This window comes from Somniosus microcephalus, chromosome 22 (genome assembly GCF_052327205.1).
Source record: "Somniosus microcephalus isolate GS21.2 chromosome 22, FLI_Smic_1.0, whole genome shotgun sequence".
In the NCBI taxonomy this organism is placed as follows: domain Eukaryota; kingdom Metazoa; phylum Chordata; class Chondrichthyes; order Squaliformes; family Somniosidae; genus Somniosus; species Somniosus microcephalus.
In genome coordinates, this window is record NC_141008.1 from 13043248 (window position 1) to 13069775 (window position 26528).

Below are 26528 nucleotides of genomic sequence, written 5' to 3' on the forward strand. Positions count from 1 at the left end.
TTATTTACTCTTCCTTTAAATAGATGGTCTCTGCCTCAACCGCTCCGTGACAAAGTATTCCATGCTCCAATTCTGCATAAAGGAATTTATCCTAACTGAGGATTTTAACAATCCCTTCCTGGTCAGTAATACCCCAGAGGAAATGCATTATAAACCTCAAAGCTAAATGCCCTCGTTTTAGCATTGATGCACCCAATGCCTAAAGCATAACCCGATACTTAGAACCAATGAATTACTTTTGAAGTATGGATCTGGTTTCTCTTTCCCCTGAAGCACCTTGGGAGGCTTGTTCCTAATGGAACACTAATTCATGGTCTTTTCTCCATATCCCTCAATACCCTTACTCTATTAAGCACCTCAGTTGATTTCGTATCTATGGCTTTTAGTTCCACATTCCCAGAATTAAGTTTTCTTGGCTTCACTAGTTTAGCTCAAATTGCCAGTGTCACACCACTTGTTCTGGTTTCCCCAGAGAGAAGAGTCTAACCTGTCAACTCCCTTCCATCATTTTGATCAAAATAAAGTCACTTCAATGTTCCAACTGAAGGTTACCAAAAAAAGCATTACTATACCTTGAAGTTTGGTCTTTTACCTTTGGTAATTTTGTACCTCGAGAACAACTTGAGCATTGATAGCCTGAAATTCTTTTGATTTTCCTCCAACCTTGCACTTCATTTAGATTATACTCACCTGCCATTCGAATAGTATTACTTATCCTTCACCTCGAGTTACATCTGCCATTATTCTGCCCATTCAGAATAAATTTTTACAATTTTTTTTTGCATGACACTACCTTGTTATTTATATGCAGCGTGAAAAGCTGAAGCTCCAGCATTCACCCTGGGGGGGCACCATGGTCACTGGCTATCAATCCAAGTGTCTTAACCCAACACACTCCACCCCACTTCCCAGTTTGCTATCCATACCACAAATGGCAAAATAAAGTCAGTGTTATCCAATACATCTTATGCATTTTCCTTCATCAGTTTCAGGAGGCTTTTTAAGCAAGTCAAAGCCACATATATGCAGTTTGAAGGAGGATCCAAAGTTATGGTGCATTCTGATCAATACCAACCACCCAGTGCACTTCAACTTGAAACTGCACCAGATCCAAAAAAAGAGTCTCCCCAGAAAGACTAGAGTTCAGCAATGCACTAAAACATATGCAGGACTCCCTTCTGAAGTGCAAGCGTTAACCTCTCTCCTCTCCTTGCCTTCCCCAGCCCCAAATTTACTTTGGCTGCTGCACAAGGCCCAAAAGAAATTAAGTTTAAAAAAAAAACTCTGCATCTGCACATTTAAAAATGCAACTAGTATTCATGAGAACTACCAAGTGTTGAGACTGTGTGCAAGTGCACTGTAAGCAGAACTATGAAAAACTACACGGAAGTTCTTGTACTAAAGTATGGTGGTTTGCATAGAGTGCAATCTGTTTTGTGCAAGTATTTAACATTTCAACAATTTTCATATGAAAAAAAGTTTACATGCAATGGAGAGGCTTTACACAATTGAAACAGACAACTTGTATTGGAAAACAATTATATTTTGGAAGAACTTTCACTACAGGTGACAGAATTCCAAAAATCAAATTACATGAAAATATACATCACCATTTGTCTTTGTACATCAGGCAGAAAATCTGCAGTATAGCTGGAAAGAAAAGAACACGCGCACACGCACACACAAACAGCATTTTTAATACCAAAAATCCTCAAACTGCCCACTTAGAAGGGTGAAAGCCTACACCTAAACACGCGAAACCTACCCCAGACACTCCCCACAAAAACAAGCTCAGAAACATTTGCTCAATCAGTTGGGCAGTGAAGACTATTGAGGTCACCTTGGCCAATTTCAAATTCAGGTATAAACTTTAATCCCTTACTGTAAAACCAAAAGCACCTGCATCTTAAATATTTCAACATCTGCAAAAGTACTCGTATTTACGCCCAAAATATTTGAGGGCACCGAGTGTTAATGCAGTGTCAGAATATCCAGTAAAACACTCACTATGGAATCCATCTTACAAATTGATAAATGCAACTTTTAGTTTTACAGTGCAGGACACCTTTCACAAGACTTTTTTTTTTTAATAGTAAACTTAAGAAAAAATGAATGCACAAAGCCCCCTTGCTAAAATCTCTCAGAATTTACACGATTCTCTAACTACAAGCAAGCTATAATTTGGTACAATGCATATTGTGGGTGTTGAAGTACTGTATATAGAATATCCAGATAATGTTGTGCTATGTACAGGTCTTTACAATGCCTCCTGAAGATCAAAGCAGTTCACAGGAATCCTGATGCATCATTTTGTTTTCCCCCCCCAAGTTGGCACGATAGGCTTTACTCCACAATGAGGATGGCATAATTCACTCTCAGCTCCAGAATGCCAATCCAGGATTACCAACTTGTTACCAGTTTGAAGAGGTCCAACAATTGCTGGGTTGAGTGCAGAAAGTCAACAGTGTCATGTTGGTTCTTAATTGGAGACCTGTAACTCAGAAATTTCCCATTAGTTATTGCTGCAGTCTAGTCCAAGTACTTAAACAAACCTCCAATGTTATGTGGTACCAAAACAGAAGTCCCTCCGTCCTAACCATATCAGGCACATACCACATGGCCACAAGAGACTGTTGCTGGCAGCTGTGAATCTGTCCCCATAAAGGGCTAGTGCCTCAAGACTAGTATACAATAGAGAGGAGCATTTCTCAACCCAATACATGAGCCACATCCATCAAGAGGTCTTCTGAAGTACCTAGAACATGGATCTCCTTATTCAGATACAAGACTTTTGACATTCATGAGGAACGATGTGAAGTCTAGAAATGGAAGCCATGGAAAATCTATTCTCCCAGCTCAAAATAAATACATTCAATTAGCTGGATTTCAAACATTTTAGCTGATGCATTGAAATGTTATCCAACAGTAGACAATTTTTGCCCAGTTGAGTATTTTATATACAGAATTGCAACGAGTCCAAGTGGCTCCAACATTTCTGCAGGCAATATGAAATACAAGACAGATAAAGGGGTACGCCATTCACTGTTGCACTTCACTTGGGGGGGGGGGGGGGGGAAGACACACACATAACCCCACACACACTTTTTTAAAAATTCAACTGTGTTCAACAATGGGTGATCAGCATTAGATCCCAGTTTATGCACAAAGATCACTTGAAGCAACAAATATTACACTTTAATTTCCCCAGTACCTACGAAAGAATTTGCGAAGAGGGAATGTGACTATGCTGGTTGGTGGGAGGGGAAAATATTGCAACCCCTTAAAGAAAGCATATGCTTTGGAAAATATTTTTACATTATCTACAGATAAAAGTTCTGATATCTGCAAGGGGGGGGGGGGGATGGAAAAAACCCACTAGCCACCATTTAAGGCATCTTCAGGAACTCATACATGCATGGTGTGCTGGAGGTATCTCTAGAACAACTTTTTTGCTGCACTGAATTCAATGAGGTTTTTTTTAAAACCAATTTGGGTTTGGACTTGGCTCATGAACTATGTGCCTTTAACAGAACATTTTTGGATTCTCTCCATACATACATTGCCCAGTGTCTCCTGGCATGTCTGCTGTACTAGAAGAGTTGGCACTTGGTCATGGGAAACATCAGTAGCTATTGGTGGAAGCTTTACAGGATGCTGCCGTCTCAGAACAACATGTGCAAATTACTCGGATCAATCCATAGGACTGCAAACAGTAGGAGGAAAGGTTAGGAGGTGCCCCCCAATCCTTTGTTTGGCTTGCCCTCAACACCCAGACATTACATGGTTAAGTTCTCAGGGAACTCACGTTGGCTTTTAAAAAAAGGTTCTTGTCTTACATTAGCAATTATTGATTAATGTTCCACTATTCAGGTTACAAAGATTTTTACTTTGGAAGACACCAAGCCTTAGTAAACTCGCATTCAATGGGAATTAAGAAAAAAAAGTCAGAAGCACATTTTGGACTGAATATGCTGCCTTGGGTAGCAAGGCCCGAATCCCTTCAATCACTCCCCCCCCACCCGGCCCAAAACAAAGCAACGTGTACACGTTCATCCGAGAGTTTTACATACATTTCACAATATTGTCACTAGGATTTCAGTCAAGAATAAATGGAATTTTCAATGTCCACTTCAACTATAAGAAATACCCAGCAATGAACTGTCCTTCCAAACTTGGGCTGACTAAAAGAACATTGAGTTGTGCCACACTAAAATACTGAGGGTGCAAGCATTGGCAGGGTGCAAGCATTGGCAGGATTACACAAGTGGACCCTTCAATATCAGAGGCAAGTGCCATTTTTCTTGTAGCATATTGCTGCCAGCAAGTATGCTAAAATGATCAGTGACAATACTTTAAAACAGTAAAGCAAACCTGTCTCCATTAAGCAGCAGGTATCTATACAGCACGTTAGTTGGCATGTAGTCTGCAGAAAAGCACTTTTACAGCTAGAAGTATAGATTTCCAACTATAACACAATCTTCAGACGCTGGAGTAGGTTTCAATCTATTCTGAACTTGGGAATGGTCTCATCAGGAAAAGCAATGTTGAATGGTAGGTAAGTGCATTGAAGTGGTTAAATACAATAATGCACATGAACACTCATTCCAGAGATCTGGATATGTAATCTGTACATTCTTGATAATCTACTACTAAAGCCAATACAAAACAGCATGTAATGCTATTCAACTTCAAGGTTCTTATCTGCTTCATTACCCTTCAACATACTTGCTGTATAATGGTCAGAAGGATAGCATATAGAAGCCAGTGAGGTAGGGCTGTAATCGTCTCTCTGCATTTTGCTGTTCATAAATCACTAGAGCAAACTAAAGCAATTTAGGATATTAGAACTGTAACTGCTTCACTGCTGTTTAACTTGCTCTAGTCACAACACGTGACAACCTGCTGATGGTTGGAAAATCCCAAATTAGGCAATACTGTACCAGATCGAGTCCTCGGTTTTGCTTACCCTGAAAAGTGAAGCTTCCTGGCAAATGAAGTGTCACTCGAATGCAGTCTCTTGACTTTTTCTTACACAGCGTGCAACTTTCCTTTTGAATTCACCATTACGGTCTTCCCTCCATTCTTTCTGCAAGGTACAAACCAGGACAAACTAATCAACAATTCAGCAAATCATTTCTTCCCAACACCCAAAACTGAAGCTGGCGAGCTGCATTTTGGTGAATGATGGCCCTATGCTTTATCCTTTAAATGCAACTTCTTCCCCATTGAAGAACTTCCATTTACACAGCACCTTTCATGTCCTCAGGATGTCCCAAAGCACTTTCCAGTGCCAAACACAGCATTGCATTATAGCAGTGACGACAGCCAGTGGAGGCAAACATGGCAACCACAAAGCCCCACAAACTGCAGTGAGATGAATGATCAGATAATTTAAAAAAGTGGTTAGTTGAGAGATAAATGTTAGCCAGGGCATGGGAGGACTGGAACTCTTCCATTGGTGGATACAAAGGATCGCATGGCATGGAGGCAGAAAGAACCTCTTTAGCAGCTTATCTGAAAGTCAGTATTTTTGATCCTGTAGTGCAGTACTGAGGGAGTGCTGCACTATCAGCCTAGATTATGTGCTCGAGTCACTGGAGTGGGGCTTGAACCTACTGACTCATGAGCCAAAGCCAACATACAGAACTGGGTTGCATTACTACACAGCAGCCTGCCTCCACTCACTAAAAACCAACTCCAGGGGAACACGAGATATCCAAACTGCTCCAACTGATGGTGCAAGAACAAAAACATTTAACCCTAATCAATGAAATGACCATTGCAATTTAATTTTTAAAAAGCAAAATGTGAGAGAAAATGCAGCGTTACAAAATGAGTACCAAATTTATTATATTGAATCTTTAGTCAAGAATAATTAAGACTGTATACTCAAACAAACACTAACTGCTAGGCTGGAGGAGGGTATGAAGAATTTTAAACATTAATTCTAAGTAAGGAATTTAAGTCATAAGCTGACTCCAGAACACCAGCTGAATGAGTTAGGGCTGAAGGCAAGCTGTGAGGTGATCTCACTATACAAGAACGGGTAAAGGCAATACACAGACAGCAAATAGACTGGAAATTGCAGGCAAGACCAGGAGCCAGAGTGTACAAGCGCTAGCGTTCTTTCATCATGGAGATATTTGGAATGCAAGTTAGGGAGGGTGTGCGCGGTGGTCACTAGAAATTCAATACTATAAATTTCCACATTAGTTTGTGAACTATAAAAAACACCAATCCAATTACAAATGTTTTGTCCTTCTAACGGAGAATGTTGGGCTGCAGGGAGCGGAATGACAACTACAGATCCATTATGGTTGGCTATATTGGTGGGAGCAATCAATCAATCAGTGCATTTCAGATCAACTCCAAGTACTATTTTTCCTGGAGTCTTCAATATCAATACACAGCCATTAGAGGCAATGCTGGCAATTACACAAAATACCACAATGGGCCATAACAAGCTGGCTGAGCTACAACTGTTGCCTAGCTGCTCCTTAGTGCACCAGGAACTATGAAATACATTCACCACCCATTTACTCAAACTCAAGTGAAAGGCCGGTCTATTGTAGATATTGAAGTTTCATCTACATACAACACCAAGGCTCTGATCAATACTTAAGGCAAGTAAAGGGGAGAGAAAACAGATACTGACAATAAGTACAATTGAAGGGTGACATTTGTCATTAATCAGTTAATACCTATCCAGATGCTAAATTAAAAAAAGGCCAGCAAAACAAGCTCATTAACACTAAATTGAAATAAATGAAACTGTTCCTCCACTTGCATTTAAGATCATATTACACATTGGTGTAAATGTCTAAAGACAAGCTAAAGCACAAACTCTGGTGTAGGTGTGGTCTGATAAGTGCCCAGCTTCCCAGGCATCATTCATGAACTTGGGAAGTCATACAGAACTCTGTGGGAAGCATTAGTGCCAGGCAGCGTGCTGCAACATGAATTCTCCAATTGTAGTTCAGTAAATGCTGGGAGGGTAACTGGATCACAAGGGGACAATCCTAGGTACAAGGTCATTATTACTGTATGCAAATCAGAAGCTGACAGGTAGCCCTGGTTTAAGTGCAGTAATGCTAGATTTAAAAAACAGCAGGGGTAGCATGGAAAGTCCACAGATCAGAGCAAAGTCAGGTAAATGGAGTCTAGGTACAGATCAGCCATGACCTGTGAATGACATTCTGCATACTCCTGTTCCTATGTTATGTTGCAGCTAGTTTTCACAGTAAGATCCCACAATAGCAGGCAAAATGACCAATTCATTATTATTATTATTATTATTATTTTTTTTTTTTAAAGATAGTTATTCATTGAAGGAGACATGTTGGCTTGAACACTAGAACACCCTGCCCTTTGAATAGCACCATGTAATCATTAACATCCAGCAGAGACCTCATTTGAAAGATGCCACTTAAAATTTCAACAAATGTCTCCTTTGAAATGCTCATGATCTGAAAATTATAATGCAACCTCATTAATAATGCTGCTAAATTACAACCAAACAAAAACAGAAATCATTCCATCTAGGTGTACTAACTAATGCAAAGCAGTGACCAATTGAGCAGTTCACCTCATCCACCCCGCCCCCCCGGCCTTAATTTTGGTTTCAGATTTTTAACCAACTACTTTTTAGTTGATTTGCTCTGGTATTTGAGAATTTAGCAACTTGTTGGGTTTAATCCCAGACATCTGAGCAGGCTCTCTAAACAGCAGTCTTGGTTTTGCTGCTACTTATGACAGAGGCTTAGTTCAGATTTATTTAGTCTAAAAAAGGTTTAGAACTGTTGAACAGGATTGAATTTGCTTCTTATGACACAATGTTATGACATTGGAGACATCAAAGTTCAGACTTCCAACAAAAAGTTCTTACCGCTGCATCCACATTGGCTGGTGAGTCTCCATTTGGATCTGCCAACATTGAAATCACACTAATAAGAATAGTCTCCACAGTGTGGATTGGCAGCCAGCGCTCTTCAGGCTTTTCATATCCATATTTATCCTCGCCAGGCTCATGAAGGATAGAGATGCACACCTCACCATTCTTATCAACTGTAAGAAAACAAAGTTTCTTTACTCAAGTTACAAAATCTTATGCTTATTTCACCGTTGTCAATTAGATTGGCACACTGAAAATTCTTCACAAAATGTTCAAATCAACCAGTTCTTATTCAGCACCTTATATATGGAGTCACAGCCACCCAATGGCCCATCAAACCGCAACAATGCATTTTCCTGTGAAACATAGGCCTGGATTTTGTAGTGGGTAATAATGACAAACTATCAGCATTCGCTGTCATTACTCCTCTGAATCTGGCTGTAACTTTAGGATTTAACGCATGTGCATCTAAACGTGGAAATCCTACAGTCAGTGTTCAGACACTGGTTGCATGTGGACACTTTCCCACCTTTCTCTTCGCCTGATCATTCAAATTCAGTACCGTCCCTGCTTTCTCCCCAAATCCCTTGACCCCTTTAGCCTTAAGAAATATATCTAACTCCTTCTTGAATATATTTAATGAATTAGCCTTCACTGCCTTCTGTGGTAGAGAATTCCACAGGTTCACCACTCTCTGGGTGAAGAAATTCCTCATCAGTCCTAAATGGCTTACCCCTTATCTTTAGACTGTGACCCCTGGTTCTGGACTCCCCGTCATCAGGAACATCCTTCCTGCATCTAGTCCTGTTAGAATTTTATAAGTTTCAATGAGATCCCCTCTCATTCTTCTAAACTTTTGCGAATATAAGCCTAATCGACCCAATCTCTCCTCATACGTCATTCCTGCCATCCCAGGTATCAGTCTGGTGAATCTTCGCTGCACTCCCTCCATGGCAAGAACATCCTACCTCGGATAAGGTGACCAAAACTGCACACAATACTCGAGGTATGGTCTCACCAAGGCCCTGTACAACTGCAGCAAGACATCCTTGCTCCTGTACTCAAATCCTCTCACTATGAAGGCCAGCATACCATTTGCCTTCTTAACCGCCTGCTACACCTGCATGCTTACCTTCAGCGACTGTTGCACAAGGACACCCAGGTCTCGTTGCACTTCCCCTTTTCCTAATCTATTGCGTTCAGATAATAATCTGCCTTCCTGTTTTTGCCACCAAAGTGGATAACCTTGCATTTATCCACATTATACTGCATTTGCTATGCATCTGCCCAATCACCCAACCTGTCCAAGTCATACTGGACTTGTCTGTCCCATCAATATACAGGGGAAACAACTGACGATTATGGCATAAAGATTAGGCTCCCTCGCATATGGAGACGAATGCAATAGTCTCAGCGATACAAATACTGTGCATGCGTTGTCAGTTCAGGTTCTTGCTGTTGGACACCATGTGTTAGGTTAGACAAGTCCCTTTGCGTGGGCCAAGGTAGCACGAGCCTTCCTTTCAACCCTGTTGTAATGAAGCCACTTCAGTAGACACCAACATCGCCACTAGCAAAGGGAGATCTGCTGACTGGAAATGGTGGAAATTAATAAAACGGAAGTTGATGGGAATACACGACACGCAGTTGGAATGCCACCAGATTGTCTAATGTTGCGACTTGGATCCTTCCATTTTAGGTATTAGGAAATAAATTTCTACAGCTGCTTTTATGTTGCTTTCTTGCAGCTGGTGGCAACCCTCAAGTTAGCTTGCCAGGCCAGCCACCGAGACCCTAAGGCCAACTATTGTGGAGACCCAGTAATTAAAAGAAACAGCATTCCAGCTACAGGCCTCGGCAGATCCAGCATGTTTACCTTGCAGTTGCTGCTGGCTGCACAGGACCCACGTCAGGAGCCGGCAGCAATTAAAATGGCAAGAAACCAATATAATTGCAGCTTCTTGGACTGAACCAAGTGCAGATGGGAGGGGGAGTTCAACCAGTAAGACACTCAGAAATAAAACAGATGATGCCTGAAATACACCAATCCCTCGTGAAAAGAAAAATAATTGGGTTAGTGCTTCATAGGGTTGCAAAATTCTGGGAATTTTTAAAAAGAGGATACTTTCCATGGGAATTGAGGTTTTTTGCACACTGATGGTTTGTCTCTGACCCTTATGTTATCTTTATCAAAATAGACATACTGTTCCATACAAATAGAAACAGGCTTTCAAAACTTTATTTAGGTTATAATTTTGAATTTTATTGAACCCCCACAAAAAAGACCCATCTAAAATACCAAGAGCATCAGCTTATTTAGCCTGTAATTTGTCCTTATTTTGTCCCTTTGAGTCTTCTACTCCTCATTGCTCCTCCTGATTCTCTGACGTGTCCATTTCCTCCTCTGTGTCAGTGTCTAGCTGTGTGGTGGACACTTCTGTATCTGGCTCAGTAAGTTGTAGGTTCGCCCAGATAGCCACCAGTTTCTCCACTCTCGTTAGTCAGCCTGTTGCGCACCTTTGTATGCGTATTCCCAAAAAGTGACCAGTTTCGTTCAGAGGCCGCTGATGAAGGTGGGATTTGGAGTATCACCGATGCAATGGGTGACAGGGCCTCAGATGCACAAAGTCCCTTCCACCAGGTATGTGCACGGATATGCTTGCATGATTCCCATATCCCGTCCCCATTCCAAAGACCTTGCTCGGTAGAGAACTTTGCCAGACTTCCCAGAACTTTGCCCACGTCCAGATTGAGGTGGCGTGAGAGGGTAGCAATCACACTAAGCGCTGTTGATCTGTTCTCCAGAAAGTATTGGTCGCCCAACATGCTTTGGGTCCAGCATGTATGCTGCAGCATGAATCGGCTTGACACAAAATTCTTGACGTGTCTGTATGAATTGAACAATTGCCTTCTCCTCTGCTTTGAGCAGCAGGGATGTGGGTAGGGCAATGCTGATTTGTTCTTTTAAATCAGCAAAAAGCCCAAGAACATCTGACAAGACAGCGTCATCTCCTTCAATCTGAGCAATTGCAGATGCTACTGGAGAGAGTAGTTTAAGGCTGCTAACCACTCTCTCCCAAAACACATCATCCAGCAGTATTTTCTTGATGGTGGTTTCCATATCCCCAGACTGGGATATTGCCATTTCTTGCAGCGACTCCTTACCCTCCAGAAGGCTGTTGTACATTATGACAACGCCACCCCATCTAGTGTTGTTGGGCAGCTTCAGTGTGGTGTTCTTGTTCTTTGTCGTTTGCTTGGAGCTGTAGGTTGCTGCAACTACCTCTTTTCCCCTGACATACTTAACTTGCTTGGCTCTCGTACAGTGTTTCCATAGTTCTCAAACCCATGATGTCCTTGAGGAGCAGGTTGAGCCCATGAGCTGCGCACCCAATAGACGTAATATGAGGGTAGGCCTCCTCCACTTGAGCCCAAGCAGTCTTCGTATTCGCAGCATTGTCAGTAACTACTGCAAAGACCTTTTGTGATCCAAGATCATTGATGACCGCTTTCAGCTCATCAGCAATGTATGTGCCGGTTGTCCTTAGTGTCTGTGCTCTTGAACACTGGGAGAGGAGTGGAGACAATGTAGTTTATGATGCCCTCCCCTCGTACATTTGACCACCCATCTGAGATAACTGCACCACAGTCTGCCATCTCTATCGTTTCTTTGAGCTTTCCTTGGACTCTGTTATACTCAGCCTCCAGCAAATAAGTAGACAAAGCATGTCTGGTGGGAGGACAGTATGCAGGGTGAATAACATTGAAAAATCTCTTCCGTACACATTGGCTGTGAGCATGAGGGGTGAGCCTGTCGCATATACAGCTTGAACAAGGCACTCATCTGCATTCTTCTGGCTATGGTTATCCATTGTATCAAAAGAACCTTCCAAGTGGGCCAGGATTTGCTGATAAGGAGCCTGATGCTGAATGTGAACCATCATTTTCTTGAATTGAAGCAGAGGAACTCTGGGCTGACTGCTGTGAGCGTTGAGTGAAGTTGTTGCATTTGGATAAATGCTGCTGCATCTTTGTGGCATTCTTTACATATGGCTTTGTACAATGTTTGCACATGTACACAGTCTTTCCATCTTTAATGCCTGGGGTAAAATGCTTCCACACATCCGATAGTAAACGTGGCATTGTTCTATGCCGAGAAATAAAGGGCATTCGCCTGTCGAACTGCGGTCGATCAGCACAATTGCAACAGGGTGAGTAAATTTTTCCTGATGCTCCATGTGATGGAAGCACGATGCTACATCACCAATAGAGGGAGCTAATCGCTCATCCAACCAAGCAGGACACATTTGTTCACAGTCACACACAAAGCTTGCAATTATTAAAACAAGCCAAGTAAGAAGATAAACATAAATTGATTAAGAAATTCCTTAATAATTAAGATTCCATCTCGGTTAGTAATTGAGGGGACCGGTGGAAAAAAAATACAAAAAACCCCACAATATTATGCTAACATGTGCTTTTTTGGGCAAAATTCAAGCTAAACTTCCCATAAATAACTTTCCACCCCTTCGCAACCCTAATGCTTCAGATGTTGAACCTTCATCAGAACTCCAAGATGGACGAACTACCTCATAGGACTAAAGACAACCAAACGTCAGGAGAAGGAACAGCAGGGTGGAAGCCAAGTCAGCCTGCCATAGGAGCAGTTAATACACATAGAATCATACTGCACAGAAGGAAGCCATTCAGCCCATCGGGTCGGCAGTGACTGTCGAGGAGCAAGCTTGATAATTTTGGCCACCAAAACAATTTTGAACGAGGCAATAGGCCAAAAGAACAAAAAAAGTTGTTAAATAGTTGAGTAAGGCACAGGGATGATGCACACAAAATGGAGGTGAAACAAACAGGCAAGAAAATTACCTCAGACTCGGCTTTATATTCATGGCCATGTGCTTCTCTGATGGATGGATAAGCCTAGTCTGGCGCTCATGTTCTCGATACCGCTGGCCATTTGTGAAGGGGGGGGGGGGGGGGGGGCGGGGGGAAAGAGAGGCTGCTTTTGCCACTATAGAATTTATGGCACTGAGGTCAGGTGGGTAAAATCACTCTGGATCCTGTTTATTTCTCCATTTGCCATCTGCCTATGCCATTACTGGTGCTGTTAATTCAAGTTGTCGGCTTTCACAGCCATGTTAGGGTTTGGTATTGAAGTAACAGGCAAGTTGCGTTTCCGAAATGGAGGACGTGGACCTGGAATTTTAGCCTGGTCTGACTGTGTGTGCACAAAACAAGCCTGTACTGAGCACTGTGCTTGTTGCTCCTGGTTCATTTCCTGTTGAGCAAATGCTTGCTGGGGTGGAGCAGACCTTGTGCAAATGGGCACAATGTAAATTTAGGATAAACAGAAAATGCTGGAAACACTCCAGTGAGGCAATATTTGTGGAGAGAGAAACATTTAAAGTTTCAGGTCGATGACCTTTCGTCAGAACTGAAACATTAACTCTCCACAGATGCTGCCTGACCTGGAGTATTTCCAGCATTTTCGGTTTTTAATTCAGATTTCCAGCATCTGCAGTATTTTGCTTATGTAAATTTAGGACTTAATTCTTCTTTACATAAGGTGTAATAGAGCCAACAACTAATTTTTATACAGAAAATACACTTGTGTTGTGTTACAGGGGTCTGGGGAATTTTTAACACAAGGGGTCCTTGGAAGCAAAAACCAGGTTGAGAACTCCTGTTCTAGAAGGCAATGAACCCATTGCATAGTCTCAAATCCAGTTTGAAAGACCCAAATTTGTTGTAGTAGGCTGGAGCCAAAGGCTTGAAAAGGGACATCTTCAATGTATTCCTAGAGGAAGGCTTTTGAGGAGTGCTGCATATGCAAATGAAAAGAGTTAGGACATATACTCTACATTGCAGTAATCTCCCCTATCTGGGCACAAAAGAGGTAATACATCAATATAGAAATCAACTGCACAGTGAGCTGAAGCCTACAATCTCACTCACTTGGAGACATTGGGGGCGACTGGAAATAGCAAGTGCCTATACTGTTAAATACACCGGTGTTGATAAACCTCAGCGAACAGGTCTACTTCAGCTCATCAGGCTTATCTCTAGGAAGAACTGCTCTAGACCAATTAAGTAGCCAGTTGCATCATACTGCCAGTTAACCAAGAATAAAAAAGGCAGGGGGAGGCAGGAAAAAAAGACATAGATGACCATTGAAGGACAAGCACTGGTCTCTGCTGCATAAATGGCCCAAACACCTTTGCCACATATGAATGTCAGTATTAGATATTGGCCAATAGGATTAGATATGCCACTGCCCAGTGATCCAAATCCCCTCATTTCTTCCGTCCTGGTGCTCAATCTCAACATGGCTACAAAAAGGTCAGATTACATCTAACATCTCAGATTTTGCAAGGCCCATGTGGATACACAGTATGCATCAGTCTTCAGCTCCATTATATTCCAGGCCCTGGTTCAAGAGGCAGGGCAGCCAATTGCAAACAGATGGTTGAGGTCGTGGCTACTAATAACAGTGCCTTTTTCCTTTACAGCATATCCCCAGGCCCAGACGAGATGTATCCCAGGCTGCTGAGAGGCAAGGGAGGAGATTGCAGGGGCTCCGACACAAATTTTCAGAACCTCTGAGCACGGGAGGTGCCAGAGGACTGGAAGACAGTTAACATAGTACCATTATTCAAGAATGGTAGTATGGATAAACCAGGGAATTACAGGCCAGTGAGCCTATCATCAGTGGTAGGGAAATTATTGGAAAAAATTCTGAGGGACAGAATTAGTCTCCACTTGGAGAGGCAAGGATAGTCAGCATGGCTTTGTCAGGGGGAGGTCATGTCTGACCAATTTGATTGAATTTTTCAAGGGGGTGACTAGGTGCGTGGATGAGGGTAGTGCAGTTGATTTAGTCTACATGGAGTTCAGTAAGGCTTTTGACAAAGTCCCACATGGGAGACTGGTCAAGAAGGTAAGAGCCCATGGGATCCAGGGCAATTTGGCACATTGGATCCAAAATTGGCTTAGTGGCAGGAGGCAGAGGGTGATGGTCGAAGGTTGTTTTTGTGACTGGAAGCCTGTGTCCAGTGGTGTACCGCAGGGATCGGTGCTGGGTCCTTTGCTGTTTGTAGTGTACATTATGATTTAGGTATGAATGTAGGAGGTATGATCAGTAAGTTCGCAGATGACATGAAAATTGGTGGAGTGGTAAATAGCGAGGAGGGAAGCCTCAGGCTACAGGGTGATATAGACGGGTTGGTTAGACGGGCAGAACAGTGGCAAATGGAATTTAACCCTGAAAAGTGTGAGGTGATGCATTTTGGGAGGACTAACAAGGCAAGGGAATACACAATGAATGGTAGGACCCTAGGAAGGACAGAGGATCAGAGGGACCTTAGTGTGCATGTACATAGATCCCTGAAGGCAGCAGGACAGGTGGATAAGGTGGTTAAAAAGGCATATGGGATACTTATATTCTATGCCTCAGCTAATGAAGGCAAGAGCAGGGAGGTTATGATGGAGCTGTACAAAACGCTAGTTAGACCACAGCTGGAATACTGTGTGCAGTTCTGGTCGCCACACTATAGGAAGGATGTGATTGCATTGGAGAGGGTGCAGAGGGAGATTCACCAGGATGTTACCTGGGCTGGAGCGCTTCAGCTATGAAAAGACTGGACAGGCTGGGGTTGTTTTCCTCAGAGCAGAGAAGGCTGAGGGGGGACCTGATTGAGGTGTACAAAATTATGAGGGGCATAGATAGGATAGATAGAAAGGAACTTTTCCCCTTAGTAGAGGGATCAATAACCAGGGGGCATAGTTTCAAGATAAGGGGCAGGAGGTTTAGAGGGGATTTGAGGAAAAACTTTTTCCACCCAGAGGTGGTTGGAATCTGGAACACACTGCCTGAAAGGGTGGTAGAGGCAGGAACCCTCACAACATTCTAGAAGCATTTAGATGAGCACTTGAAACACCATAGCATACAAGGCTACGGACCAAGTGCTGGAAAATGGGATTAGAATAGATAGGGCTTGATGGGCCGAAGGGCCTCTTTATGCTGTATAACTCTTGACTATTTACAAGGGCACGCCTGGAAACAGTCCCAATAGGCCTCAATTAACCAGGGAGTGGAGGAGCATCTGTCAGACGAAACAACAATAATCCCATCACCCTGAACTGCTGTGCTAATGTGAAGCAGACATCACATTCCAATATCGGAAGACAGCAGACTAGTGTTGAATTGGTTACTGCAAAGAATCAAACGACAGATTTTGAATTGAGAATCAGCCATAGGCTTAGGCAAGTGTGATTGGGACAAAACTGACCATGGTACGTCAATACCCAAGATAAATTAGGGAAAGAAAGCGTTTTTAAAACTACAGAAGTTCAAAGTTAATCACAGATGGAGAAGTCTATGTAAACAACTAGACTGTGAAACAGAACTCCAACACCAACCTGATATTTTGATGTGGATAATAAACAAATACAAAAAAAGGCAAACCCAAAGCCTCAGGTTATTCCAGGTGAACTTCTCTACTGCCTGTACAGGCACAGTAACTTGGTTAGAACAATGTCTGGTGGGAATCCGTAATGGAGTAGCTAGGCCTTTACTCAACAAACCATTGGGCGTCAACATTCTAGGGGTTGGAGGGCAAGAAAGGAAGAGGGGAAGGAGTGAGTGAGGGAAAGGGACATGTTGGTGCTTGGGGTGGGGTCCATCAGAACAACGTGCTGGCAGGGCAGTCTACATTCAGTGCTGACCCACTCAGTTTCTCTGCTTTGTCAATTTTTCTTGCTTCTGTTTCTACCTGCCTTACCACCTCAGCTATTCACACATCCTGTGCCTGGTAAATGTTATTTTGCCTATTCTACCTCCTTTGTCTCTTCAATCCTTGAACATTTCATTTTCCATTTAAACACTTTTGCAGGTCACTCTTTTCCTCTTGCACATTCATGCAGGTTTCACCCGTTTCCTCCACATATGCTGACTGCTTGGTTTCCACTTTAGGCAATACTAAGTGCAAGCCCTACTTCTTGGCAGCAATGGAAGTATCTTCCAGATGGTCAAGTGGAAAGCTGGCATCTTTGCTTCAACGGTAGTGACATTTCCAGCTTCAACTCAAAGCAACTAAATATTCAGAATGCAAACAAGCCTTTAACATTTTAAGGATTGTTCTGTGTTTGAGCCCCACAAGACAAAACATTTAAATTAGGCCTTCAAAGCACAAGACTAACCCTTCATATTCCACCTCCATGTGGAAATTGGAACTGCTCTAGAAATTCACACCACTGCACAGGTGGCTTCTCCCACCAGAAAGCGAGTACATGCATCGTATGACCCAATATAGCAACTTTTCAATAGGTTATGTTGCTACACTAAATAGCCACTTGGATCAGCATGAACTTGGCGTAACAAAGATCCAGTCACTGGGTCAAAATTCTGCAACTCCCTACCTGGGAACACCTTCACTACTTGGACTGCAGCAGCTCAAGGTAGCCCACCACCACCAACTCTGGACAACTAGGGATGAGCAATAAATGCCAGCCTTGCCCACAGCCACAAAATTTGAAGAACCTACAAAACTCAAAGGCACCAGCAACTACAAGCATGTTACCTGGCATTTCTGAAATCAGCAGCTAAGCTCTCAAATGTAAGCCAGGGTCCCATTTACAAATAAATATCCACAACTTGATACTGGACACACAAAGTCTCTGGTACAGAATGAAGTGTGAACCAGACTCCTTCCCTCCTTCAATAAGGGGACTAATCCATAGTAGCAGGACCTCACCTGTGGATTAAAGCTTAAATGAGCACCACAATGCTCATCCAACAGTGTTTAACCAAACTGAAGATTTAAGCTTCCTACATTTGTAATCCCATTCCTCACTGGGTCCCTCCATAGCGTGTCAGTTGTGCAATCTACTCCAAGCCCCAATCAATCAGTGAAGCTGACCAACGTGCCAACAATATACCTGCTGTCAGCATGGGTTTTGTGGGGGGGGGGGGGGGGGGGGGGGGGGGGGGGGTGAAAATGCAGCTCGACATTACAAGGTGAAGTGAACTTTTATGTAGTGGCATTAGCCCCACTCCTACCATTTGATTTAATTGCTCCTCAAATGAACACATTTATGCAATTAGCCATGAGTTTTATATATATATTTTTTTTAAAGTAATTAATCTTTTCTACTTTCCTTCCCCCACCCCTTTTTTTTTTAAGGAGCAAGAGGGCAGTGTTAGCACAGAGACACAGACAACCCAGAGTGTGGGACTGTAGCTGCCCCTCGGCCTGAATTGGGTTCATCTGCCCAGGCTCCCTACCTTTGCAGTTGCTGGAATGAAGGGCAGGTATAACAAACATGGGACAGTGGCACCTCATTAGATCCCCTTGGGAGTATAAAAACCAGTTTTGACAGCCATAAGCACAAAATCTCCAGCCAGGGATCATCTGCTGAAGACCATGAAGTTGAACCACAGCATGGAAAGAGCTGGATTTCCAGCTAGACCAAATACTCCATGATTCTATAAAACAGTGAAGCACAATGCAGTCCAATGGGACCTAAACCACAGTGGCATGTAAAAGGAGATGCAGCCATTGCAGGGAAGTTAGCAAGTAGAGGTGATCACTAAAAGGCCTTTCACCCGTAACTATTTACAATGAAACTTCTACCTCAAGTGAAGAGTCAATAAGCTGTTTGCACAATTAGCACTCATTTTAATATAGCCAGTGGAATTTATTTACACAAGGTATGAAAAGATAACTTCTGCTTGAAGGTAGAAGACGAGTGATGTCTGCAAACCAAGGAATTACATTTCACTTCCATCTGTGCTAGTTATTTGTACTGGTTTCCCAGAATTTAGCATGCAGGTTGGGAACGTTTTTCCTCCATTATAGTGTGCTGCAGGGTATAACTCACCTGGCATAAAACAGCACATCCTGTGTGCCAACCTCCCAACACAATTTACTGGAGTTTCACATCACATTTTGCCAAAACGCGACAGTTAACGAGGGGAAGCACAATGCTCCACCCAAGGTGCACGACTGCGCACCAACTGGGATGTCCCACGCAGGCCGCTGGAAGTTACCGCGCATGTGATAGTGCAGCAAATTTAAAGAGACCACGCACCAAGACCACAAATTAGAGCCCGCCTTTCCCACCAAACCCCCAATCTATGGCCAAGCTTTGCCAGAATTTTTGACTTTGTTCTCACCATTTGGATGCCAGATTTCTGTGATGAATTTCATCTTTGGCGGCCTGAGGGGATAGTCTTTGGGGAAGGTGAGATGAGCTTTGAACACACCACCTTCGCTGTGAATAAAGATACAACAGTTACTTGCCACAGGAATAAAACAGTTACATTTACTTTACAGAAAATGCATCAAACTGGACAAGTATGAAATTAAGCAGTGCTGAGGGAAAACCAGTCAAACTCCTCCAGTTGATAATTTTACTGGCCCAGAAATTCAGGTCGGGGGCTTCCCGCGGGTGCAAGCCTCCGACCTACACTTACATATCGCGCTGACATTTGAAGAACGGGCCTGCGTGGATTTCCGGTCTGTGGCCCGGTTCAGCTCCCGGCGCGCTGTGATCCAGCGGCGTACTTAGTGCGATGAGCCGGCTGGGATCACGTGAGCACTGGGCAACCAATGGGAGTTTACAAAAGCCCATTCATGAGTTAGACATAAGACCTGTCAAACTCATGAAAAGTCCGGGCGCCCAATACACTACTTAAACTTTAAATAAAAAAGTTAAAAACATTCCAATAATTAAATTAATAACTAAAAAACTATTTTAAACAATTATTCAAATTTCTGCCAAAATTTTTTTTTCAAGAAATCGGGTCCAAAAATACACTTACCTTACTGTAAATTCTTTAAAAATAATAAACCTGTGGGAAAAAATTTCTAACTTTAATTATTAAACCACTTACCTTAAAAAAATTAAGTGCTTACGTCTGCTTTTTACATTCGTAAAAAGTGGAGGCCTTCATGCACGGACAAACCTGTCAAAAAAACCGAAGTTCAACGCGGACGCACTGCCTCCAATGTCGCAAGGGAACCGCCTCTTAACCCCTTGGTTCAGAGGAGAGGAAATGCCGGTTTTCCGCGCATGCGCTGTGCATGCTGAAATCCGACACTTCCAACGGGCCCACGCGCGAGTACCCCGTCCGTACTCACGCGTTGGGACCGGAATTACTGGGCCAATGTTTGCACAAGTACAAACCCAATCCAGAGTTGGTTTTTGTACTCTTGCGATGCTCAAATTGACCTGCACAAGAAATTTCACCTCCACACTGTAGGAAGACCTCATTACTTACTGTAGCCAAAACCAGGTTACTTTGCTTGCCTGGAAACAATGTTACCCCCCAAAAATGTTGTTTGCACCTCTAGATTTGGGCCTGCCAAAAAAAACTGCCATGTCTGAAACTATGACCTGGGGGAAAAGATGTTGACAACTACAGGAAACTTTCGTTTATCCGGAGGCTCTATCCACCGGCAAAATTCAGGAGTCGGTTCAGATAAGTTTTTTTTCTTTTCGTTGCTTTTTTTCCTGCAGTCGTGGCTCTGCAAGGTCTAGCTGAAGCTGTTGCTTAGCTACAGAGACACTTCCAAGCTACGCCGACTGTTTTGAAGCTAAGCAACAGGGTTTGTTGCTTCACACGGAGCTCAGAAGCTAATGTTTTAACATTAGCGCTGGTTTCTACGGCAGTTTTGATGGGACGGCACCAGCTCGGTCCCGTCAGTGCCATATACCAGAAAGTTTCCTGTATATGGCCATGTTCCACTGGGCAGCGCTGATTACTTGTGGGGGTTTGGAGCTTTTACACAGTCCTGCACCATTTAGGCAGAAATGGAAGAAACAATGAAAAGTCAGATTAAGGAGAAAAGTGAAAGCAGCAGAATCACCAGGATAACAGACATTGTTGGCTAGGCTGGGGGTTGGCTAGGGTTAGAATAGTGTCCAGTTGAGTGTCCTAATTTACATATGATGTCAAGTCCATGGAAAGAATATGGAAAGGTTTTAGATTCAAAGAATGACAGACTTTAATTATCAGGTGAGACTAATGCAAAATGGGGCCTTTTCTTTTCTAGTAAAGATTCACAGGAGCTCAAAAGTATGAGCGGGTTGATGAGGTAAAACTAGGAGGGAAAATTTCCACTCGTCAGCCAGCAACTAAAGGACATTAATTTGGGTGTCAACTGTGGCTTAGTAGTAGCACTCTTGCCTCAGTCAGAAGGTTGTGGGTTCAACTCACTCCAGTTACTTGAGCACATAATCCAGGCAGACACTTCAGTGCCGTACTGAGGGAGTGCTGTCTTTTGCAGGAGATGTTGAACTGATCTGCCCTCAGGTGATTGGAAGAGATCCCACAGCACTATTTTAAGAGTAGAGTGTTCTTGCCAACATTTATCCCTCAACCAACATCACTAAAACAGACTATCTTGTCATTATCTCATGGCCATTTGTGGGAGCTTGCTGTGCACAAGTTGGCTGCTGCATTTCCTACATTAGAACATTGGCTATACTTCAAAAGTACTTTATTGACTGCAAGGCAGTTTGGGAAGTTCTGAGGTTGTCAAAGGTGCTATATCAAAAAAGTTATTTCTTTAATTTAAGACCACAAATAAAAGAGGGGGGGGGGGGGTGAGGTTGGGGGAAGAACTTTAAAAATTGCAGCTGGCTGTTTGCCCCATCAGAAACAAAGAGGGCATGTGGGCAGGCCAGAGATGGGATGAGTGGATAGCTTGCAGGGGGTGCAGGCACAGTTGGCAGAGTGACCTCCCTTTAACATTGCAAGATTCTGGGAGGTGGAGGGGGACACAAAAGGGAGGAGAGGCTTCGAAAAATGAAAAACTCAATGTGAAACATTTCAACCAATATTGAAAGGAAAACAGAGGAAAGAATCAAAATGTACAATAATAGTCGAGAAGATGAGAGGTGGGGGTGGGAAGGATTCCAAATTCCCACACCTACTGGGCGAAGGATCTTTGAGCTGCAGTAGTCACAGGCAGCACCAATTTTCCAGTATCTAGAGGTCTCAATTTTGATCAATTGTCTCTTCCTCTTGTGCAATCTTACAATCAAAATTGCACACAAGCAATTTACCATTTTTATGATCATGGAGATGCTAAGTGGAAGCAAAGCATCTGGAGTACAAACTGCAAGTGGAGAGCCAAAAAGAAAGGATTGCATTTTACCGTGCGCATACTGACTGCCTGTAATGTATCTCCAAGGTCACATTATATGTCTTGCAATACACCTGAACAGATTGGCTTAAAGCTATAATTCAAATAGCACCACATGGCAAACTACAAGTTTTTTTTTTTTAAATTGAAGAAAGCAGTCATTATTCTAAAATGAACACCTTGCAAGGTAGATGTTAACAGGTGTCACCATCACTAAATATATTACAACTAGGTTATTTGTGAAACAAAGAAATTCCTACCGACGTTAGGCAGGAGGCAAGCAACTTGCCTAACACCACACCGGCATTGACATATTTGTGCAGTTACCAGATTCAAAGCAGCAAAGGCCTGGGACTAGACTAGCTGCTGGCTCGCAAATTGGGAAATGGGTAGGTTGCAACACGTGTAAAATCCCATTGCAGCTTAATTAGAAGATTAAACAGCCTATTCAGTGATGGAAACCAGTGTTTATGCAGTCATGGCAAGATGCCGCATAGTTGCTAAATGCTACCTACAAGGTAAGCAACATGAATAGGTGGGAAGTCACTCAGTGTTCATTTCTGGTTCAACTTTGAAGGTGCAAATAAATAAATGAACACAATTTGACCACGGTTTAACCATCCCAATTTTCAAATACTGTCTGCAGTGTGTTGAAATGCTTGGTCACCAGCACACTGTTTTGTCAGTGGTAAAAACCCATTCAAAAAATAAGATCTACTGCAATCTGATTTTGCTCAATGCATAAGTGCAGCAAATGGCACAGCACCACCACAGAATTACATTGCAATTCACCTGCTTGCATCGGGGGGGGGGGGGGGGGGGGGGGGGGCAGACTGGAATCAAGAAATGCTCCATTGCACTATAATCACAGCATGCTGTGAAGGATATTTGCATTAGAAAGTAACTAGTCAGGCATAAACTGCTGGTCAAAGTGTTTAGACACAACAACTAGAATAGTTTGAACTTCTCCAATCAGGTTTCCGCCCTGCCACAGACTGAAGAGGCCCTAATCAAGGTCACAAATTATATCCTCAGTTACTGACCATGGTGTACTCTCATCCTTCTCTACCGCTCTGCAGCCAACAGTCTCCATACCTTTCTCATCAAAGCCTCTGATGAGTGGGACTACCCTCCCCTGGTTCCACTCTTGCCTATCCAGTCGTAGTCACAGAATCGCCCACAATGACTTCTCTTCTCACTTCTGCACATTTACCTCGAGTGCCCCAAGGATCCAAAGCTATGTCCGGTTTCAAAGCCAGGTCAGGTTTCACATTTACGCCGATGACACATGGCTCCACCTCACCAGCACTTCTCCAAACACCTCCACTGCTTTGGTTATCAGATATCCAGTTCTGGATGAGCCGCAATTAAACATTGGGAAGACGAAAGCCATCATCTTTGGCTCCTGTCAAACTTTGTTCGCTATTCCACCAATTCCATCCCCCTCCCTGGACACTGCTGCAGGCTGAACCAGATTGCTCAACCTCAGCATGTTATTTCACACAGAACTAGATCTCTCCTCCATCAAAGACCACCTACTTCCACCTCCGTAACAATGCCTATTCGGCCCCTGCCTCAGCTCATCCGCTGTTGAAACCCTCATCCATGCCGTTGTTACCTCTAGACCCCACTATTCCAATACTCTGGTGGCCTCCCATCTACCACCCTCTAAACTCAAGCTCATCCAAATTCTGTTGCCCATATCCTAACCAATGAGTGTTCACCCATCAACCCTGTGCGCGCTGACCTATATTGGCTCCCAGCCCACTAACACCTCAATTTTAAGTTCTCATCCTCGTGTTCAAATCCCTCATGGCCACACCCCACCTCACCTCCTCCAGCCCTAGAACCCTCCATGAATGATGTGTTCCACAAACTCTGGCCTTGTGTATCCTCCACTTCCTTCACCCTGCCACCGGCGGCTGTGCTTTCAACCATCTGGGCCCAAAGCCCTGGAATTCCCACCTTAAACACTATCTTTGACTAAGCTTTGTCATCTATCACTATCTCCTTTGGCTTGGTGTAAATTTTTGTCTGATCACCCTTTGGCGAATTGCTTTGGGATCATTCCCTACATTAACAAGATGCTGTATAAAGTCATTGTTGTAGTCACTGGTTTGACCAGAACTTTAGTGGCAAAGCAAAGCTGTAAACCCCTTAAGCAAAATTTTGGTCCTAGGGAGGTCTCTAGCTGGATAGTAGCTACAGAAAACTAACTCTACCAAGCTATTTGAAAGCAGCTAATGTTAGACAATATAGCAAACAATACAGCTGAACCTCTGCCTGTAAGTCCACTCCTTTTTGGGTGGAAGAGTTGAACTAGCAAGAGCACGCTATACATACAGCCTTTCACTCACCCTTGGGGCATAAAGTGCTCCACAACTAATTTATTACTTTTTGAAGTGTAGTCGCACCGGTTCTGTATGCAAAAACAGCGAGATGAGCGATAAAGTCATCTGTTTTTTGGTGTTAGTGGAGGAAAGGCTGATGGCAGGGGCACCATGATTGGCAATGCAGATTTGTAAAGTCCGCCCCAACTGGTTTAATTTATCGGATTTGGATGGCAAGCTCTTGCAACAATGTTTTATATACACAAAATTCCAATCAGGTGAAAGGAAGACAGAGGAAACGCACACAGATGTAGTTTAATACATACTGGCAGATCACCTGCAATGTTCCCTTTAAGCCGTGCGGCCGCCTGGGCATCCCACACAGCGAGCTCACCGGCTTTTAAAGGGGGGAAAAAACGCACTTGTGGGGAATTTTGAAGGGGCGGCACAGCCCCCCAAATAATTAGAGGGAACATTGATCACCTGTGGCATTGCTCGAAGAGGATATGCTGTTTTACAACAGGGATAGATCATACCAGGTTGTGTACAATATCAGGGGCCTCTGATTTACAAATCACATTGGAGGGAGGAGCTTCTACATATTCTGCAGTTCAGTCAAGAATTTCAGCAAAGCAGTGTCCTTTACCCATGTGCTCAGTTATTTTACTTCCAATTTTTAAGCCCTGGCAGACAGGATGCATCACCTTGAAAGACATTCCAGGAGTTTGGCAGTATGAGAACAAAAAACACAAATGACAACTTAAAGCAGGGTAGGTATGAATCAAGAGCAGAAAAACATATGAACTACTAAGGGTGTAAGAAGACAGTCAATCACAAGCAGTCCGCACAAACAGATGGGGACAAAATAAATCAAGTAATTTCCAAAAATAATTTTGGCTGATTTGGCTGCCATCTTTGTTTCTCCACTGATAGTTTTGCAACATAGGCGAAAGGTCAAGACCTCTACAGTAACATTTCCCCTGCATTCAAGTGTATAACATTTTTCTGTTAGAGGCCTGTACCTGCAAGAAAAACTCTGACGTACCAGACCAAGGCGCTCCCAGCACACATCGGAGGTCATTTTAACCACAAAGAACGGATGGTTGAAGGTTGGAGAGAAGTTCATTAAATTTCAAACCAGAGCCCGACTCGCCCATTTACAGTTTTAACTGAGGTGGGGGGGGGGGGGGGGGGGGTTGGGGGAGGAGAAGAGGTGGATGGGGGGCTGGCAGGCAAGCAATCCACACTCAGGAGGTGGGTCGGTCAGTAAAAGCTTAAGGAAGTTGTGTGCCTCCATTTTTAAAAACAGGCTTTTATTTAATTTAATTTTAATTTTTAATACCCATTTTGGCCAGACAGGTAAAAAAGAGAAAGGCCAGATCAATAAGGTAAGTGCATTTACAGCGCTGCTTGTGGGCCCAGGAGGAGCCGGAGTGTTTCCTCCAGACCCAACAAGCTTACCCGCTTCACTCCCTGCAATCGGCCAACCCCCACAGCAAGCTTTCCCTCCCACCTCTACTGCAGGCTTTCCTGGCGGACAGCCACTCATCCACCCCCCCATCACTAATGTTCTCTGTTAGGCTGCGCCGCTGTCTGGAGGATCCGCACAGGTTACTTGTCGGCTTCAATGGGAAAACCGCACATGCGCAGAAATTTGAATGGGCTGCGCAGTCCCTTAAAAGGGGCCGCACACCCAACAAAGCAACACTGCCCATCAGCCCAGTGCTTGCTGACCTACATTGGCTCCCAGTCCAGCAACACCTCCATTTAAAAAAAATCTCATGCTGGTTTTCAAATCCCTCCACAACCTCGCTCTTCCCAGTTACATCCTCTAGCCCTACAACGCTCGAGATATCTGCACTCCTTCAATTCTGGTCTCATGTGCATCCGATTTTAATGGCACGATTTTTAATGGCACCACCATCGGTGGCTGTGCCTTCAGTTGCCTAGGCTCCAAGCTCTGGAATTCTCCTTTAAACCTCTCCGCCTCTACCTCCTTAAAAACTACCTCTTGACAAGCTATCGGTCCTAATATCTCATGCGGCTCAGTTCAAATTTTGTTTGATAATGTTCCCGTGAAGCACTTTGGGACATTTTACTATGTTAAAGGAGTTGTATAAAATGCAAGTTGTTGATGTAATT

General features: G+C 43.4%; 1 protein-coding gene across 2 annotated transcripts in view; it reads right to left on the reverse strand.

Annotated features, from left to right (window-relative positions):
• Nucleotides 1-1522: 1522 nt before the first annotated feature.
• The window catches only part of ube2g1a (ubiquitin-conjugating enzyme E2G 1a (UBC7 homolog, yeast)), a 90707-nt gene continuing 65701 nt past the window's right edge, over nt 1523-26528 (reverse strand). For both annotated transcript variants that reach the window (XM_085964194.1, XM_085964193.1), the window contains exons 3-6: nt 19080-19177; nt 7886-8064; nt 4967-5086; nt 1523-2491 (exon numbers count right to left, since the gene is read on the reverse strand). In XM_085964194.1, coding sequence (XP_085820320.1) covers nt 5000-5086; nt 7886-8064; nt 19080-19177 — 364 coding nt within the window. In that variant the 3' untranslated portion in view covers nt 1523-2491; nt 4967-4999. The remainder of the gene's footprint in view (nt 2492-4966; nt 5087-7885; nt 8065-19079; nt 19178-26528) is intronic.